The sequence below is a fragment of the Nerophis lumbriciformis genome, linkage group LG04, assembly GCF_033978685.3.
Source record: "Nerophis lumbriciformis linkage group LG04, RoL_Nlum_v2.1, whole genome shotgun sequence".
Lineage (NCBI taxonomy): Eukaryota > Metazoa > Chordata > Actinopteri > Syngnathiformes > Syngnathidae > Nerophis > Nerophis lumbriciformis.
This window is the reverse complement of record NC_084551.2, coordinates 1,313,744-1,332,500: the sequence shown is the minus strand read 5'-3', so window position 1 is coordinate 1,332,500 and position 18,757 is coordinate 1,313,744. Positions and strand designations below refer to the sequence as shown.

Here is an 18,757-nt window from a genome sequence, read left to right as displayed (position 1 = left end):
CTATCACATTCTGTAACAGACAAATAATTTCATGTAGGCTAACGTTACCTACCTGCTACCTCTGTCTTTTCTCGTTTCTCCTCTTCTTTTCTCTTTTTTCTTCCCTGGGCACCTGACAGTTTTGGCCGTTTTGACATCTTGTGTTGATTTTTTGATGTGGTGACGTCCAAAAAGAGTCATGATACGGGAAGGGAGGGGGCGCACCGTGCGTGGGGAGGAGGGGGGGCGTAATGTTGTAACAAATAATATTTCTATTAAATAGGCTTTACTTTGCATTTTAATTAACGTGAGATTATTTTTTTTATTTAGAAATAATAGTAACAACTTTTTTTTCCTTTTTTTTTTTCTCCAACATTTGTGGCACTGGCGTGGCGCCCCCTGATGGACGGCGCCCTTAGCATTTGCCTATACGGCCTATGCCACGGGCCGGCCCTGCATCCATCCATCCATTTTCTACTGCTTGTCCCTCTCAGGGTCGCGGGGGGGTGGCTGTAGCCTATCCCAGCTGTTCTTGGACAAGTCGCCGCCTCATCGCAGGGCCAACACAGATAGACAGACAACATTATAAACAAACTCAATAATAGTTTTTTTTCTCCCAAATAAATAACCACCCGGAACTGTTGTGTGCTGTGACTTTTCATGGATTTTACAACTAATCAAAACCATCAATGCGCAATATTCCATGTGTGCAATATATTTATATGTTCATAATTAATACTCCTTTTCACCATATTTATCTCCGGTTACCTCCATGTAACTATGCAACATTCACACACTAGGGTCAATTCAGTGTTGCCAATCAACCTATCCCCAGGTGCATGTCTTTACATTTTACTTACACATACAAAGCTTATTAGAAAGTATTAAACGTGTCCACATTATTTCAATTTACTGTGTCATGAGAGTCATGCGCCTAATGTAATGAATTATTGTGACCATTAGATGTCGCTAATAAAACAAATTACCACTCCAATTGAATTTTGATTTAAGAGAGCATAAGTCCATTCTACTTAATGGTTTGTTTGTTCTTTGTTTGAGTAGTTTCACATGACCAAGACTTTTATAACATTCCACACTACTAAATAGTAAAAGTATGGATGATTCGTGCTGATATTGTATCAGGTCAATATTGTATCGGCCAATACTAAAGACTCCAATATCGGGATCGTGTTAGAGGTGGAAAAGGTTGTACCGGGACACCCTTAACTACAAAACCCAAAACCAGTCAAGTTGACACGTTGTGTAAATTGTAAATAAAAACAGAATACAATGATTTGCTAATCCTTTTCATCCTATATTCAATTGAATAGACTGAAAAGACAAGATATTTAATGTTTGAGCTGGGAAACGTATTTTTTTTTTTGCAAATAATCATTAACTTTGAATTTAATAGCAGTAACACATTGCAAAAAAGTTGGCACAGGGGCATTTTTACCACTGTTACATGGCCTTTCCTTTTAACAACACTCAGTAAACATTTGGGAACTGAGGAGACCAATTTCTGAAGCTTTTCAGGTGGAATTCTTTCTCATTCTTGCTTGATGTACAGCTTAAGTTGTTCAACAGTCCGGGGGTCTCCGTTGTGGTATTTTAGGCTTCATAATGCGCCACACATTTTCAATGGGAGATAGGTCTGGACTACAGGCAGGCCAGTCTAGTACCCGCACTCTTTTACTACAAAGCCACGTTGTTGTAACACGTGCAGAATGTGGCTTGGCATTGTCTTGCTGAAATAAGCAGGGGCGTCCATGAAAAAGACATTGCTTGGATGGCAACATAGGTCGTTCCAAAACCTGTATGTACCTTTCAGCATTAATGGTGCCTTCACAGATGTGTAGTTACCCATGCCTTAGGCACTAATACACCCCCATACCATCACAAATGCTGGCTTTTGAACTTTGCGCCTATAACAGTCCGTATGGTTCTTTTTCTCTTTGGTCCGCAAGACACGACGTCCACAGTTTCCAAAAACAGTTTGAAATGTGGACTCGTCAGACCACAGGACACTTTTCCACTTTGTATCAGTCCATCTTAGATGAGCTCAGGCCCAGCGAAGCCGGCGGCGTTTCTGGGTGTTGTTGATAAATGGCTTTCGCTTAGCATAGTAGAGTTTTAACTTGCACTTACAGATGTAGCGACCAACTGTAGTTACTGACAGTGTTTTTCTGAAGTGTTCTTGAGCCCACGTGGTGATATCCTTTACAGACTGATTTCGCTTTTTGATGCAGTATCGCCTGAGGGTTCGAAGGTCACGGGCATTCAATGTTGGATTTCAGGCCTTGCTGCTTACGTGCAGGGATTTCTCCAGATTCTCTGACGCTTTTGATATTACGGACCGTAGATGGTGAAATCCCTAGCTGAATGAGAAATGTTGTTCTTAAACAATTTGCTCAGGCATTAGTTGACAAAGTGGTGACCCTCGCCCCATCTTTGTTTGTGAATGACTGAGCATTTCATGGATGCTGCTTTGATACCCAATCATGGCACCCACCTGTTCCCAATTAGCCTGTTCACATGTGGGATGTTCCAAATAAGTTTTTGGTGAGCTTTCCTCAATTTTCTTGTGCCAGCTTTTTTGAAACCTGTTGCAGGCATGAAATTCCAAATGAGCTAATATTTGCAAAAAATAACAAAGTTTCTCGGTTCGAACTTTATGTACCTTGTCTTTGCAAATCATTGTATTATGTTTATATTCACGATTTACACAACGTGCCAACTTCACTGGTTTTGGGTTTTGTAGTATTATGTCCACTACAGTACTGATGATAATTGTCACATATAATACTCATTGATATTTGAGCTAAGGATCATTTCAATTTAATTCCACTGATTCTGTGGTTAATACATTTGTATTTGTTCAATTGTTTTACATGTGTATGTCGATGATATCATTTTATTTTGTATTTCTCGATGAAGCCCATGTACAGCATCAACAGTGGTACAACAGTTTTAAAATCATTGAGCAAAAGTATAAGCCATGGCTCAATATACAGTATTACATACATGTATACACAGTTGTCAGTTTAAATGTACAGTAAGACATTCAATTTACATAGCTCAACAAAAAAAAAGATCTTAAAGAAGAGATCTATGACTGTGTGAACCCCAAACTACATTAGAGAAGAACAACCGAAGAAGAATGATGAAGGTCTGTGCATGCTTCTGTCTCAGATCGCCAGGGAGTTGGAAGTGTCTCCAGAGTTGGACCATAAGGAGCTTCTCCTGCTGCCCACTGCCGACTGAAGTTTGACGCTCTTCTTGGGTTTGCAGGTCATTACCCTCAGGATGTCCTGGAGCTGACGACGGAACTTGATCCCCACAAAAGCATACAAGACAGGGTTGAGGCTGCAGTGGAGGTAACCTACGGTGGGGGTGATGATCATGGCCTTCCCCAGCGACGCTCTGAACTCACAACTCTGGCTGGTGTCCTCTGAAAAGGCAGTGTCTACCATTAGCGTGATGTTGTACGGCATCCAGCAGATGAAGAACACCACCACCACGGCGGCGATGACCCTGAAGGCCTTTTGTTTCTGGAGGCCCTGTGAGCCGCAGCGCAGCCGCCGCATGATGCACGAGTAGCAAAAGACCAGGACCAATGACGGCACCAGGAAGCCGGCGAAGTGGTAGACGAGGCGCAAGGCCAGTCTCCAGGATTCGGAGACGTTGCGGACGCATTCGGTTTTGTCTCGTCGGGCGTCTTTCAGGGCTTCCAGGAAGATCCAGTCGGGGAGAGAGAGGAAGAACGAAAAAAGCCATACGGCCGAGCAGCTGGCCTGGATGAAGTGGGGTTTCCTGTGGGAGTACATCTGGGTGGCGTGGACAATGGAAAGGTAGCGATCCAGGCTGATGCAAGCCAGCAGGAAGATTCCACAATAGAAGTTGATCTGAAATTGAAACAATAATGGCTCTCAAACCATTTGTGTCCTTCAATATTTCCATACATGGATCAGTCCGTCAATCTGTCTTTAAATGTATCTCTGTCTGTCTGTCCTTCCATGTGTTGATTCGTCTGTTCGTCCAACTGTAGATCTATCAATCCTGTATTTCAGTTTTTTCTAACCATTGAGTGAACCACCACGCTGTCACTCAATTTAAACATCTGTCAGTCCAACTATCTGTCTGACCTTTCATCTGTGCATTCATCCTGTCAGTTCTTCCAAGTGTGTTTGTCGTCCTATCTATCTGTCCTCCCTTCAGTCTGTCAATCAGTCGATACAACAATCTGTCCAGGCAATCTGCAGTCCGTCCCTCTCTGTTCATTGACCCATTCCGTCTATTGCTTCCTGTCTGTCCTTCAATCAGTTGATATTTCTGACTGTCCCCCTGTTGTTCAATCAGTCTGTCTCTCTGTCTGTCCATCCACTAAACTATCTACTAGTCTTGCGATCTGTTAAATCCTCTGTCTGTCCGTCCACCTGTCTCACCATCAATCAGTCATACTTTCTAGCTATCAGTCTGTCAATGTTGTCAATACCTCTGCCAGCCAGTATAACCTTTCATCTGTACATTCATCAAGTCTGTTGATTGACTGCTGTTAGTCTGCTTGACCATCTATTTGTCCATCAATCTATTCATTGTCAAGTCCTGTCCGTCTGTCTCCCTGCCCCCCTATCATTTCACCTATCTATCTATCCATCTATCTATCTATCTATCTATCTATCTATCTATCTCAGGGTGTCCAAACTTTTTCACTTGGGGGCCGCATTGGGATAAATACATTTGGTCGAGGGCTGAAAGCCAACTGCATAGTAACTATATATATATATCCATCCATTTTCTACCGCTTGTCCCTTCTATATATATATATATATGTATATATATATATATATGTATATGTGTATGTATATATATATATATATATATATGTGTGTATATGTATATTTATATTTATATATATATATATATTATGCTAGATGTATTTATATATATATATATATATATGTACACACTATATGTATGTATATGTGTGTGCATATATATATTATGCTATATTATGCTGGATGTATTTATATATATATATATGTACACACTATATGTATGTATATGTGTGTGCGTATATATATATATATATATATATATATATATATATATATATATATATATATATATATATATATATGCACAGTAATGCGGACGCTGTATCGATCCGTTGTGGTGAAGAAGGAGCTGAGCCGGAAGGCAAAGCTCTCAATTTACCGGTCGATCTACGTTCCCATCCTCACCTATGGTCATGAGCTTTGGGTTATGACCGAAAGGACAAGATCACGGGTACAAGCGGCCGAAATGAGTTTCCTCCGCCGAGTGGCGGGGCTCTCCATTAGAGATAGGGTGAGAAGCTCTGTCATCCGGGGGGAGCTTAAAGTAAAGCCGCTGCTCCTCCACATGGAGAGGAGCCAGATGAGGTGGTTCGGGCATCTGGTCAGGATGCCAACCGAACGCCTCCCTAAGGAGGTGTTTAGGGCATGTCCGACCGGTAGGAGGCCACGAGGAAGACCCAGGACACGTTGGGAAGACTATGTCTCCCGGCTGGCCTGGGAACGCCTCGGGGTCCCCCGGGAGGAGCTGGACGAAGTGGCTGGGGAGAGGGAAGTCTGGGCTTCCCTGCTTAGGCTGCTGCCCCCGCGACCCGACCTCGGATAAGCGGAAGAAAATGGATGGATGGATGGATATATATGCACAGACGTGTGTGTACATGTTAATATGATTGATATATAATGAATCATAAATATAATTGGATTTTAAGAGTATGTGAAAGTTTGACTCCTTCCTTGTTTACTCCCGTGACAACCTCCTTAAAGTTGTGTAATCAATCAGAAATATCAAGCAGCTAAAATGTGCCAAACATGGATAAGTGTGGAGAGTGTTTTGCATTCTTCCCATCATGCTTTGTAATGGATTTAGATGGGTGTAATTTAGATTTTTTTGTTTTTGGTTGGACTTTTTTTTTTTTTCTCACCATGACTAGGGAAGGTTGTTTGGGTCATATAAGTGAAATGTTGCACTTAATGCCATTCAAAGTATAATTGACCTGAATTCCTAGCAATGTCCATTTAGTGGCCATAAAATTGCAGCATCAAAAACAGTCTTTTAAAATGATTCCTCAATTAACTCGTGTCGTTTCGTGGGCTTAATTGAAGACGTCGGCACGCCAAACTTGGCCCCCGGGCCGTAGTTTGGACACCCCTGATCTATCTGATTTGACAATCATTTTAAAAGCTAGTCTTACCGTGAAAACAGAACCTGTGATCTTGCAGAGAGGAGTACCAAAAGTCCACCCCGCCCCTTGGGCGTCCTGTGCCATCAACAAGGGCAGCGTGACCAGCAGCAACACATCAGCCACAGCCAAGTGGAGAATGAAGGTGTCCGTCACACTCCAGCACTTCCTGCTCCGAGCCAGAACCCCCAGGAGCACCGCGTTCCCTGGGATGCCCACCACCAAAGCCACCGAGTACAGAACCGGGATGAAGACCGCCTCAAACTGCCGGCCCTCCTTCACGCTGCTGCACGAATCGTTGGTGTAGAAGTCAGTTGCTTCTGAGAAGTTGACGCCTTCAAAGATCAGATCGTCCACATCAAAGGTAACAGCCTCACTGTCTTCTAGAAAATATGCCTAGACAGACAGTACACTTTGTTTCAGGGTGCTTGAACCACATATTACAGAGAAAGCACTTTTCAAGATTTTAAACAACCTCAGGTGGAATATACAAAACCCAAAACCAGTGAAGTTGGCATGTTGTGTAAATGGTAAATAAAAACAGAATACAATGATTTGCAAATCCTTTTCAACTTATATTCAATTGAATAGACTGCAAAGACAACATATTTAATGTTCGAATTGAGAAACATTTTCTTTTTTGCAAATAATCATTAACTTGGAAGCAGCAACACATTGCAAAAAAGCAGAGGTGTGGAAACGAGTCACATGACTTGGACTCGAGTCAGACTCGAGTCATGAATTTGATGACTTTAGACTCGACTTGACAAAATGTAAAAAGACTTGCAACTCGACTTAGACTTTAACATCAATGACTTGTGACTTCACTTGGACTTGAGCCTTTTGAATTGACATGACTTGACATGACTTGCTACTTTCCCCAAAACCCAAAGATGAAAAAGTTATTCGGGAGCGCTCCGTATTTTTCATTGTGTACTTGTCTATCAGCGTTGCGTGTGTCAGCTGGTGTGCTCTCAGTACAACAGCCAATCAAATTAGATCTACTTTGTTTTCATCACACAGCATTCATCCAATCAAATTGCAGGACAACCAACGAAGAAGACATGTCCAAACCACACGCCAGTGAACAAAAAATGATACCTAAAATAATTTCGTTTGGGTATAAAAATTACGAGGTGGTCAACACAAAACGGTTTGCAGTATGCAACACATGCGGTTCGAAAATGACTGATGGAGAGGCAACAACTTCCAACTTCGTCCGGCATTTGAAGTTGCACAAAGAAGGGTAAGTTTTGAATGTAAGATAACGTTTATTGGCTAAGTAACGTGACTTTTATTTGCTGTGTAGTTAAATCAGTGAGGCTGTAAACTCACTGCTAACGTTATAACGTTATTGCAAACACGGGAATCTGTTGCAGTTCACTACCTTATTCATATTTTTTGTTCAGTGATTTTTTTAAGCAGGGTTACGTTAGTCAATATATCACACGTAACGTTAGACGGCGGTCAGCAGCACCGCGTATTTTAGCCACCTAAAAAAAGACAAAAATAGTAAAATAAAGGTCAGTTAAAATGTATACTATATTATGAATATGTGTACCGTTTTAGCTAGCTTTCTGACATACTGTTGGTTGTTTACCTCAGCGGTCCCCAACCACCGGGCCGCGGCCCGGTACTGGTCCGTGGATCGATTGGTATCGGGCCGCACAAGAAATATATATATATATTTTTTCTTTTTTTAATTAAATCAACATAAAAAACACAAGATACACTTACAAGTAGTGCACCAACCCAAAACAACTCTCTCCCCCCTTTTGTTCTGGGCATTGAACATGAAGACTCTTCCTTCACTGTACCGAGTGGCCATGAGAGTCTTGGCAGTGCCTGCCTCCAGTGCTCCAATGGAGCGAGTTTTCAGCCATGGTGGCATCATACTACGCCCCCATCGTGCACAAATGACTGACAGACTCTTGGCTAATTTGGTCTTTTGCAAATGCAATGCAGCATAGGGCCCTGACATATAAAAAGTACAACTTTTTTGTTATGTTCACGTATATGTCATGTTTTTTCAATGTTAACACTTTTGTACAAATAAGTACATTTGCACTTTATTTTTCAATGTGTTTGTTCTGTAAAGGAATGAGTTAATGTTTAAAATGACTGGTTAATAGTGCTATTATAAAGTGCAATGTCAGCACACCTTTCTTTCCTGCAATTTAAAATGCACTTGTTTTAATAAATAAATACAGCGTTTGAAAAGCATACACAATCTGTGTTAATATATTAGTCTGTGGTTAAAAGGACTTGAAAGGACTCGAAACTCAAAATGCAGGACTTAGGACTTGACTTGAGACTTTCCAGTCTTGACTTTGGACTTGACTCGGGGCTTGCCTGTCTTGACTCGGGACTTGACTCGGACTTGAGGGCAAAGACTTGAGACTTACTTGTGACTTGCAAAACAATGACTTGGTCCCACCTCTGCAAAAAAGTTGGCAAAGGGACATTTTTACCACTGTGTTACATGGCATTTCTTTTGGGAACTGAGGAGACCACATTTTGAAGCTTCTCAGGTGAAATTCTTTCCCATTCTTGCTTGATGTACAGCTTAAGTTGTTCAACAGTCCGGGGGTCTCCGTTGTGCTATTTTAGGCTTCATAATGCGCCACACATTTTCAATGGGAGACAGGTCTGGACTACAGGCAGGCCAGTCTAGTACCTGCACTCTTTTACTATGAAGCCACGCTGTTGTAACACGTGGCTTGGCATTGTCTTGCTGAAATAAGCAGGGGCGTCCATGATAACGTTGCTTGGATGGCAACATATGTTGCACCAAAACCTGTATGTACCTTTCAGCATTAATGGCGCCTTCACAGATGTGTAAGTTACCCATGCTTTGGGCACTAATACACCCCAATACCATCACAGATGCTGGCTTTTGAACTTTGCGCCTATAACAGTCCGGATGGTTCTTTTCCTCTTTGTTCCAGAGGACACGACGTCCATCGTTTCCAAAAACAATTTGAAATGTAGACACATCAGACCACAGAACCCTTTTCCACTTTGCATCAATCCATCTTAGATGAGCTTGGGCCCAACGAAGCCAGCGATAATTTCTGGGTGTTGTTGATAAATGGCTTTTGCTTTGCATAGTAGTTTTAACTTGCACTTACAGATGTAACGACAAACTGAAGTTACTGACAGTGTTTTTCTGAAGTGTTCCTGAGCCCATGTGGTGATATCCTTTACACACTGATGTCGCTTTTTGATGCAGTACCGCCTGAGGGATCGAAGGTCCGTGATTTAATCGCTTACGTGCAGTGATTTCTTCAGATTCTCTGAACCTTTTGATGATATTACGGAGCGTAGATGGTGAAATCCCTAAATTCCCCGCAATAGCTCGTTGAGAAATGTTGTGCTTAAATTGTTTGACAGTTTGCTCACGCATTTGTTCACAAAGTGGTGACTCTCGCTCCATCCTTGTTTGTGAATGACTGAGCATTTCACGGAAGCTGCTTTTATACCCAATCATGGCACCCACCTGTTCCCAATTAGCCTGTTCACCTGCGGGATGTTCCAAATAAGTGTTTGATGAGCATTTCTCAACTTTCTCAGTCTTTTTTGCCACTTGTGCCAACTTTTTGGAAACACGTTGCAGGCATAAACTTCCAAGTGAGCTAATATTTGCAAAAAATTAAGTTTACCAGTTCGGACGTTAAGTATCTTGTCTTTGCAGTCTATTCAATTGAATATAAGTTGAAAAGGATTTGCAAACCATTATATTCTGTTTTTATTTACCATTTACACAACGTGCCAACTTCACTGGTTTTGGGTTTTGTACAATATTATCAAAAATAAAGTGCAACCAACTTCTCTTCAGGTTGGATTAACAGGTGGTTTACCTGATAAATTAAGTGCAACCAAACATTTTCAGGTGGTTCAAGCGGTTTGACCTGCTATTACTCTCACTTCAATAAACCGCTACGGTAGCTGTGAAAGGTCAAAACAAGTGCAATCGCCACAACTCAACATGAAGCCACAACACAACAAGTTTCAACTATAGCACGATTGCAAAAGCCACAACAAATACAAAGACCACAACACAACAACATAAAGCCGTGACTCAAAGCTGCGGCGGTGTGCAAATGGGAAAAGATGCAATTTTTTGTTTGTTTGTTTTAATATATTTTCTGTAGGAAGACAAACATGACACAAAGCCCTGGACCTCTTTCAGAGATGTGTGAAAATGGAAAAAAAAAATGTTTTTGTTTAAATATAGTTTCTGTAGGAGAACAAACAAACCTTTCTAATTGTTAGAAATCCCACTGTTTATATTAAACATGCTTCACTGATGAGAGTATAAGCATCGTTTTGTCCTACAAATTTCAGCGATCCTTGAACTCACCGTAGTTCGTTTACATGTACAACTTTTTCCGACGCTGCCACAGAAAGACGTGTTTTCCGTCCCATTTTGTCCACCAAACGTTTTATGCTGTGCCGTTTCCTTAAACTTGGACACACATCTATACGTTTGACCAATATAAGCCAGTAATTTCCAGAAGTTATATCATACTTGCCAACCTTGAGACCTCCGATTTCGGGAGGTGGGGGGTGGGGCGGGGCGTGGTTGGGGGCGTGGTTAAGAGGGGAGGAGTATATTGACAGCTAGAATTTACCAAGTCAATATATATATATATATATACATACAGTGGGGCAAAAAAGTATTTAGTCAGCCACCGATTGTACAAGTTCTCCCACTTAAAATGATGACAGAGGTCTGTAATTTTCATCATAGGTACACTTCAACTGTGAGAGACAGAATGTGGAAAAAAATCCAGGAATTCACATTGTAGGATTTTTAAAGAATTTATTTGTAAATTATGGTGGAAAATAAGTATTTGGTCACTTCAAACAAGGAAGATCTCTGGCTCTCACAGACCTGTAACTTCTTCTTTAAGAAGCTCTTCTGTCCTCCACTCGTTACCTGTATTAATGGCACCTGTTTGAACTGGTTATCTGTATAAAAGACACCTGTCCACAGCCTCAAACAGTCAGACTCCAAACTCCACTATGGCCAAGACCAAAGAGCTGTCGAAGGACACCAGGAAAAGAATTGTAGACCTGCACCAGACTGTGAAGAGTGAATCTACAATAGGCAAGCAGCTTGGTGTGAAAAAATCAACTGTGGGAGCAATTATCAGAAAATGGAAGACATACAAGACCACTGATAATCTCCCTCGATCTGGGGCTCCACGCAAGATCTCATCCCGTGGGGTCAAAATGATCATGAGAACGGTGAGCAAAAATCCCAGAACCACACGGGGGGACCTGGTGAATGACCTGCAGAGAGCTGGGACCAAAGTAACAAAGGTTACCATCAGTAACACACTACGCCGACAGGGAATCAAATCCTGCAGTGCCAGACGTGTCCTCCTGCTTAAGCCAGTGCATGTCCAGGCCCGTCTGAAGTTTGCCAGAGAGCACATGGATGATACAGCAGAGGATTGGGAGAATGTCATGTGGTCAGATGAAACCAAAATAGAACTTTTTGGTATAAACTCAACTCGTCGTGTTTGGAGGAAGAAGAATACTGAGTTGCATCCCAAGAACACCATACCTACTGTGAAGCATAGGGGTGGAAACATCATGCTTTGGGGCTGTTTTTCTGCCAAGGGGACAGGCCGACTGATCCGTGTTAAGGAAAGAATGAATGGGGCCATGTATCGTGAGATTTTGAGCCAAAACCTCCTTCCATCAGTGAGAGCTTTGAAGATGAAAGCTTCCAGCATGACAATGATCCCAAACACACCGCCTGGGCAACGAAGGAGTGGCTCCGTAAGAAGCATTTGAAAGTCCTGGAGTGGCCTAGCCAGTCTCCAGACCTCAACCCCACAGAAAATCTGTGGAGGGAGTTGAAAGTCCGTGTTGCTCGGCGACAGCCCCAAAACATCACTGCTCTCGAGAAGATCTGCATGGAGGAATGGGCCAAAATACCAGCTACTGTGTGTGCAAACCTGGTAAAGACCTATAGTAATCGTTTGACCTCTGTTATTGCCAACAAAGGTTATATTACAAAGTATTGAGTTGAATTTTTGTTATTGACCAAATACTTATTTTCCACCATAATTTACAAATAAATTCTTTAAAAATCCTACAATGTGAATTCCTGGATTTTTTTTCCACATTCTGTCTCTCACAGTTGAAGTGTACCTATGATGAAAATTACAGACCTTTGTCATCATTTTAAGTGGGAGAACTTGCACAATTGGTGGCTGACTAAATACTTTTTTGCCCCACTGTATATATATATATATATATCCTGAAAATATGGAAACAAAACTGTGTTTAGATAATTGATACTTCAAACTTGCATGAATATAACATAACTTGGCTTCTGAGAGCTTAAAAATGTAATGAATAAAATGCTAAAGTTGTTGATAAACAAGCAATTATTTTAATAATTAGATATGGTCATTTTAAATGAATTATTATGATAATTTAAAATGTATTATTTCAAATATGTTTATTTTAATGTACCGGTATAATTCTATGGCTGGATGTAATAAGGAGTCAGAAAAAAGAAAAAAAAATGTTGATGTTTTTAGCAAAATATAGTACAAATGTATTTAGTTATTTAGTTGTTTTTTTTAATTAATAAATATATTTATTTTTAGGTAAGATAAACATAATAATAACATTTATCTCTAGTCTGGATGATTTAGTTCTTGTCACCCTGTTGTCCTCCCATAGTGAAAAAAGGCTGTCCTCACTCAGGCCACGCCCCCTCCAGCTCCGGCTGAAAATCGGGAGATTTTCGGGAGAATATTTGTCCCGGGAGGTTTTCGGGAGAGGCGCTGAATTTCGGGAGTCTCCCGGAAAATTCGGGAGGGTTGGCAAGTATGAGTTATATCATCCTGTGAGAAGCCTCCTTTTTACTAATGATTTCCAGTGTTGCAAAAATGTGTAGAATGAAAATTAAAATACAACATTTCTGTTAACGAAGCCTTTGATAGGCTAATATAGACACTTACATCATGTGTTGCCTTCATTATAACACTTATTAAAAGGTTTTTAATTTTTAGCGGCTCCAGACAGATTTTTTGGGGGTATTTTTGGTCCAATATGGCTTTTTCAACATTTTGGGTTGCAGACTCCTGGTCTAAGCCAAAAAACAACGACATAAAGACACAACAGAAGTGAGAGCGGAACAAGTTTGGTGGATGAATCATATGACTGAGGTGGAAAGTTGGAAATGGTGTAATGAACAAAGTTGGAAAAGTTAGTGAAGTGTGACAACTTTTTCAATAATACTAATATACTATGTTCATTACACCATTTTTAACCCTCTTCCTAAACCACCTGGTCCGTTATCACTACCGTTGTGTCGGTCACTTCCTTTAAGGTTTAAAGCACAGCACTATTGACAATAACAAAGCAAAACCAAAACAAAGCACGGCATGGCACCGAGAATTTGAGGAAAAAAACGCCGCCTTTGAAGCGTCCACACTGGAGAATAACAAAAATTAACGCCATCTAAAAAATAGTATAAAACATATGATAAAATATAAGTACAAATAAAATATATTTTTTAAAAAGTTAATAAAAAATTACGTTGAGAGAATAACAGTGTTAAAAATTATAATTAAAATAGAGCACAACACAATAAAATAATAAAAAAACATAAGAGTTTTTGAGTTTGAGTTTGAGTTTATTTGGAACATTCAAGCATACAACATGATACATCACAATTTCCAGTTTCTCTTCAACATGTTCGAAACGGAGTAGGAAGAAGCAGAGCTTATTTAATCCTACCCCTTTTTCTTTTACATAACAGTTGCTAAAACTTTTTGTTCACTTCCTGTTCTCAATTTGTTCACAATAAAATTAAATAAATAATAATACTCTGTGAATTAAGTTACATTTCATATAATGAGATGAGTAAGATTATTTTTGAAAAAATGTTTTAGATAATCAGTAAAAAGGTTTTGGCTTTTTTATTGTTAATTTTTTTTATAATTTTTTTTATTAACCGGTCTCTGCAGTCCTGACGCTCTCTGGCAAGCTGTTCCACAGGTGGGGGCCATGGTGTCTGAATGCCGCCTCACCGGGGGTCTTTGTTCTGATATTTGGTAAAGCTAAAAGGCCAGTGCCAGAGGGCCTCAGAATCTGCGATGGTTGATACGGTCAAATCAGGTCAGATAGATATCAAGGTGCAAGGGCATTAAGACATTTAAAAACTAATAATGGAACTTCAATCACTGAAAGTGTTAAACTTCATATGGAGTCTGGCATTCTTAAATCTATGTTTTCTTTTCTAGTATTGATCAAATCTATTGATTGCCCTTTAAAACAATGTTTGATCGATATACAGGTAAAAGCCAGTAAATTAGAATATTTTGAAAAACTTGATTTATTTCAGTAATTGCATTCAAAAGGTGTAACTTGTACATTATATTTATTCATTGCACACAGACTGATGCATTCAAATGTTTATTTCATTTAATTTTGATGATTTGAAGTGGCAACAAATGAAAATCCAAAATTCCGTGTGTCACAAAATTAGAATATTACTTAAGGCTAATACAAAAAAGGGATTTTTAGAAATGTTGGCCAACTGAAAAGTATGAAAATGAAAAATATGAGCATGTACAATACTCAATACTTGGTTGGAGCTCCTTTTGCCTCAATTACTGCGTTAATGCGGCGTGGCATGGAGTCGATGAGTTTCTGGCACTGCTCAGGTGTTATGAGAGCCCAGGTTGCTCTGATAGTGGCCTTCAACTCTTCTGCGTTTTTGGGTCTGGCATTCTGCATCTTCCTTTTCACAATACCCCACAGATTTTCTATGGGGCTAAGGTCAGGGGAGTTGGCGGGCCAATTTAGAACAGAAATACCATGGTCCGTAAACCAGGCACGGGTAGATTTTGCGCTGTGTGCAGGCGCCAAGTCCTGTTGGAACTTGAAATCTCCATCTCCATAGAGCAGGTCAGCAGCAGGAAGCATGAAGTGCTCTAAAACTTGCTGGTAGACTGCTACGTTGACCCTGGATCTCAGGAAACAGAGTGGACCGACACCAGCAGATGACATGGCACCCCAAACCATCACTGATGGTGGAAACTTTACACTAGACTTCAGGCAACGTGGATCCTGTGCCTCTCCTGTCTTCCTCCAGACTCTGGGACCTCGATTTCCAAAGGAAATGCAAAATTTGCATGGTTGGGTGATGGTTTGGGGTGCCATGTCATCTGCCGGTGTCGGTCCACTCTGTTTCCTGAGATCCAGGGTCAACGCAGCCGTCTACCAGCAAGTTTTAGAGCACTTCATGCTTCCTGCTGCTGACCTGCTCTATGGAGATGGAGATTTCAAGTTCCAACAGGACTTGGCGCCTGCACACAGCGCAAAATCTACCCGTGCCTGGTTTACGGACCATGGTATTTCTGTTCTAAATTGGCCCGCCAACTCCCCTGACCTTAGCCCCATAGAAAATCTGTGGGGTATTGTGAAAAGGAAGATGCAGAATGCCAGACCCAAAAACGCAGAAGAGTTGAAGGCCACTATCAGAGCAACCTGGGCTCTCATAACACCTGAGCAGTGCCAGAAACTCATCGACTCCATGCCACGCCGCATTAACGCAGTAATTGAGGCAAAAGGAGCTCCAACCAAGTATTGAGTATTGTACATGCTCATATTTTTCATTTTCATACTTTTCAGTTGGCCAACATTTCGAAAAATCCCTTTTTTGTATTAGCCTTAAGTAATATTCTAATTTTGTGACACACGGAATTTTGGATTTTCATTTGTTGCCACTTCAAATCATCAAAATTAAATGAAATAAACATTTGAATGCATCAGTCTGTGTGCAATGAATAAATATAATGTACAAGTTACACCTTTTGAATGCAATTACTGAAATAAATCAAGTTTTTCAAAATATTCTAATTTACTGGCTTTTACCTGTATATCTTCCGGAAGGCCAATTTGCGAGCACAGATTAGGAATATAAATCGATAGGCCATTGAAGTGGTTTAATTGTTACACCCTTACTATTTTGTTTTTATTCATTTATTATCTTTATCTTATTTCTACATATATTTTAAAATATGTTTTTTTTTTTTTACAGTGCGTTAATTTTATTTTATTTTTCTGTGTGGGTGCCTCAAAGGTAGTATTTTTCCTCAAACCTCAGGGTGTGTGCATGTGGGTTTTCTTCTCTTTTTTCTTTTTTTTTTTTTTTACTGGTGTAAAGAACTTTGATGCAACTTGCCTGTGCATGAAAAGTGCTCTATAAATAAAGTTAGATTGAATGATGTGGAGTCTTAAATTCACTCCTAAAAATCTCTCATAATGCAATGTGAGTTCTTTACGTGCTTGCCGATTAGGACAGGAAGTAATTGTGCAGCAAGTAGACTCATTTGTCATTTTTGTGCATTAAACATTTTAAATTTAGCTACACGGGTGAATGAATAAACACCTCATGTCATTCCAAAGTGAACATTGTATTGTTGTAAAGGCATGATAGTTATTTTTTTTGGTGGTTGCATTCTTACCTTCAACCTATGCTGAACTTTCTCTGAACTAATTAAGCTCTTAAGCTGCACATTATTGATCAGTTCAAAAATATATGTAAGAGTAGTGAAAAAAGTATAGTTATTAATGACTTACCAGATTGATATTAGCAGACATTGTCTTCAATAAGCGGGTTTTCAATGCAGAACAAAGCACTGAAGAACTACCAATGTGGTTGAGAGGAAGCAAGAGGTTTTTTCAAGTAAAAAAAAAAAAAAAAAAATACCACAGAAGGCAGGTGTGCTGAGGATAATGCCTGCAAACATTTCTCATAGTAAATGTAAAGTAATGGGCGGACACATGGATAAGATTAGTTGTTTTTTATATTCACATCCACACATTAGTTCTTGCTTCTTCCTATGTTTAACATTAAAATCCATTTATATGACTATATATGCAATGCATTTATTTGCATATATTTTATGTTATCCCCTTTTATTATTGAATGGGAATTTACACCTGATTCAGAAAAGTCCAATGAAAATGATATTGATAGATATAATTAATGATAACAATAATTATGATAATACTACTACTAACTAGATGAGGAAATTTCTCAAGGAATTGCGTGTGAATGCTTCAAAGCTGAAGTTGAACTGAAATGCTGCTAGAATGTACAAAACCCAAAACCGGCGAAGTTGGCACGTTGCGTAAATGGTAAATAAAAACAGAATACAATGATTTGCAAATCTTTTTAAACTCAATTGAATAGACTGCAAAGACAAGATACTTAACGTTCAAACTGGAAAACTTTTGTTATTTTTTGCAAATATTAGCTCATTTGGAACTTGATGCCTGCAACATGTTTCAAAAAAGGTGGCAAAAAAGACTGAGAAAGTTGAGGAATGCTCATCAAACACTTATTTGGAACATCCCACAGGTGAACAGGCTAATTGGGAACAGGTGGGTGCCATGATTGGGTATAAAAGCAGCTTCCATGAAATGCTCAGTCATTCACAAACAAGGATGGGGCGAGGGTCACCACTTTGTGAACAAATGCCTGAGCAAATTGTTGAACAGTTTAAGAACAACATTTCTCAACGAGCTATTGCAAGGAATTTAGGGATTTTACCATCTATGGTCGGTAATATCATCAAAAGGTTCAACCAACATTGAATGCCCGTGACCTTCGATCCCTCAGTCGGTACTGCATCAAAAAGCCACATCAGTTTGTAAAGGATATCACCACATGGGCTCAGGAACACTTCAGAAAACCACTGTCAGTAACTACAGTTTGTCGCTACATCTGTAAGTGCAAGTTAAAAATCTACTATGCAAAGCCTTACTTTTATGCTGTCGCCAAGTAACAGAATCCATGATTACTTGGTTACAAGGTAAGAAATTAGATCAAATGTTAGCATGCTAAAATTAGCATTCTAACAGGGGAACAGCTAGCATACTTCCAAGATGGCGCCATGTAATAAAATGAATGAGCTGAACATGTTGCTGTTTGAACTACTTGTGGAACTTGGAAAAATGTCTTATTCATTTAAATGGGAACTTCCTGGTAATTTGGGGATTTCAGGAAAAGCGGGAATTTTTTGAAGGTGATAAATAGAATGAATGTTCTGAATTAGCTGAATTGGTTGGTGTTGGAAAGGTTTTAATTGGTCAAGAAATGTTGAAGTGCCATTTTTTAATTGACAAATGGTATTACGGAATTCCTGGAATTTCAGGGAAACCAGGAATTGTTCTAGTTTCTAAACCAACTTGTTTTTTTGTCCTGACTATGGATGGATGGACTAAGAGTAAAGTTTTGATGGTAGAAAAGGTTGAAATGGGTTGAAAAATGTGAAAGGAGTATTCGAAAGAAAATGTGTGGAAATGTGTTGAACCTGGAAATATGGTAGTTTCAATGTCCAGGGTGAGTTGAATTTGTTGAAGGTGGAATGGTTTGAATCGGTCGAAAATTGTGAGAATTGTGGAAGTTTGAAAAATGGACAACTCATTTTGAATGAGGAAAATGTCACTGAAAACTGGGAAATCTGAGAAATTCGGAAATTGTTTTAGAATTGTTGG

General features: G+C 39.8%; 1 protein-coding gene and 1 long non-coding RNA gene across 2 annotated transcripts in view; one reads left to right on the top strand and one right to left on the bottom strand.

Moving 5' to 3' along the window:
- The window catches only part of LOC133591914 (uncharacterized), a 13,026-nt gene extending 9,611 nt beyond the window's left edge, over nt 1-3,415 (top strand). Inside the window, exon 4 of the long non-coding RNA XR_009814532.2 lies at nt 3,271-3,415. This is a non-coding gene — a long non-coding RNA (uncharacterized lncRNA). The remainder of the gene's footprint in view (nt 1-3,270) is intronic.
- Nucleotides 2,916-16,954, bottom strand: cxcr3.1 (chemokine (C-X-C motif) receptor 3, tandem duplicate 1). The gene is made up of 3 exons (XM_061944453.1): nt 16,835-16,954; nt 6,227-6,610; nt 2,916-3,884 (listed from the first exon to the last, which is right to left on the bottom strand). Exons 1-3 carry the CDS (start codon nt 16,853-16,855, stop codon nt 3,168-3,170), a joined length of 1,122 nt encoding a protein of 373 aa, XP_061800437.1. The 5' UTR covers nt 16,856-16,954; the 3' UTR covers nt 2,916-3,167.
- Between the last annotated feature and the right edge of the window lie 1,803 nt (nt 16,955-18,757).

Coding starts and splice junctions, on each gene's coding strand:
- cxcr3.1 (XM_061944453.1), bottom strand. CDS start 16,855: ATGTCTGCTAATATCAATCTG. Junction 6,611..16,834: donor TGTCTGCTAATATCAATCTG/GTAAGTCATTAA, acceptor CTGTCTGTCTAG/GCATATTTTCTAGAAGACAG. Junction 3,885..6,226: donor TCACAGGTTCTGTTTTCACG/GTAAGACTAGCT, acceptor TTTCAATTTCAG/ATCAACTTCTATTGTGGAAT.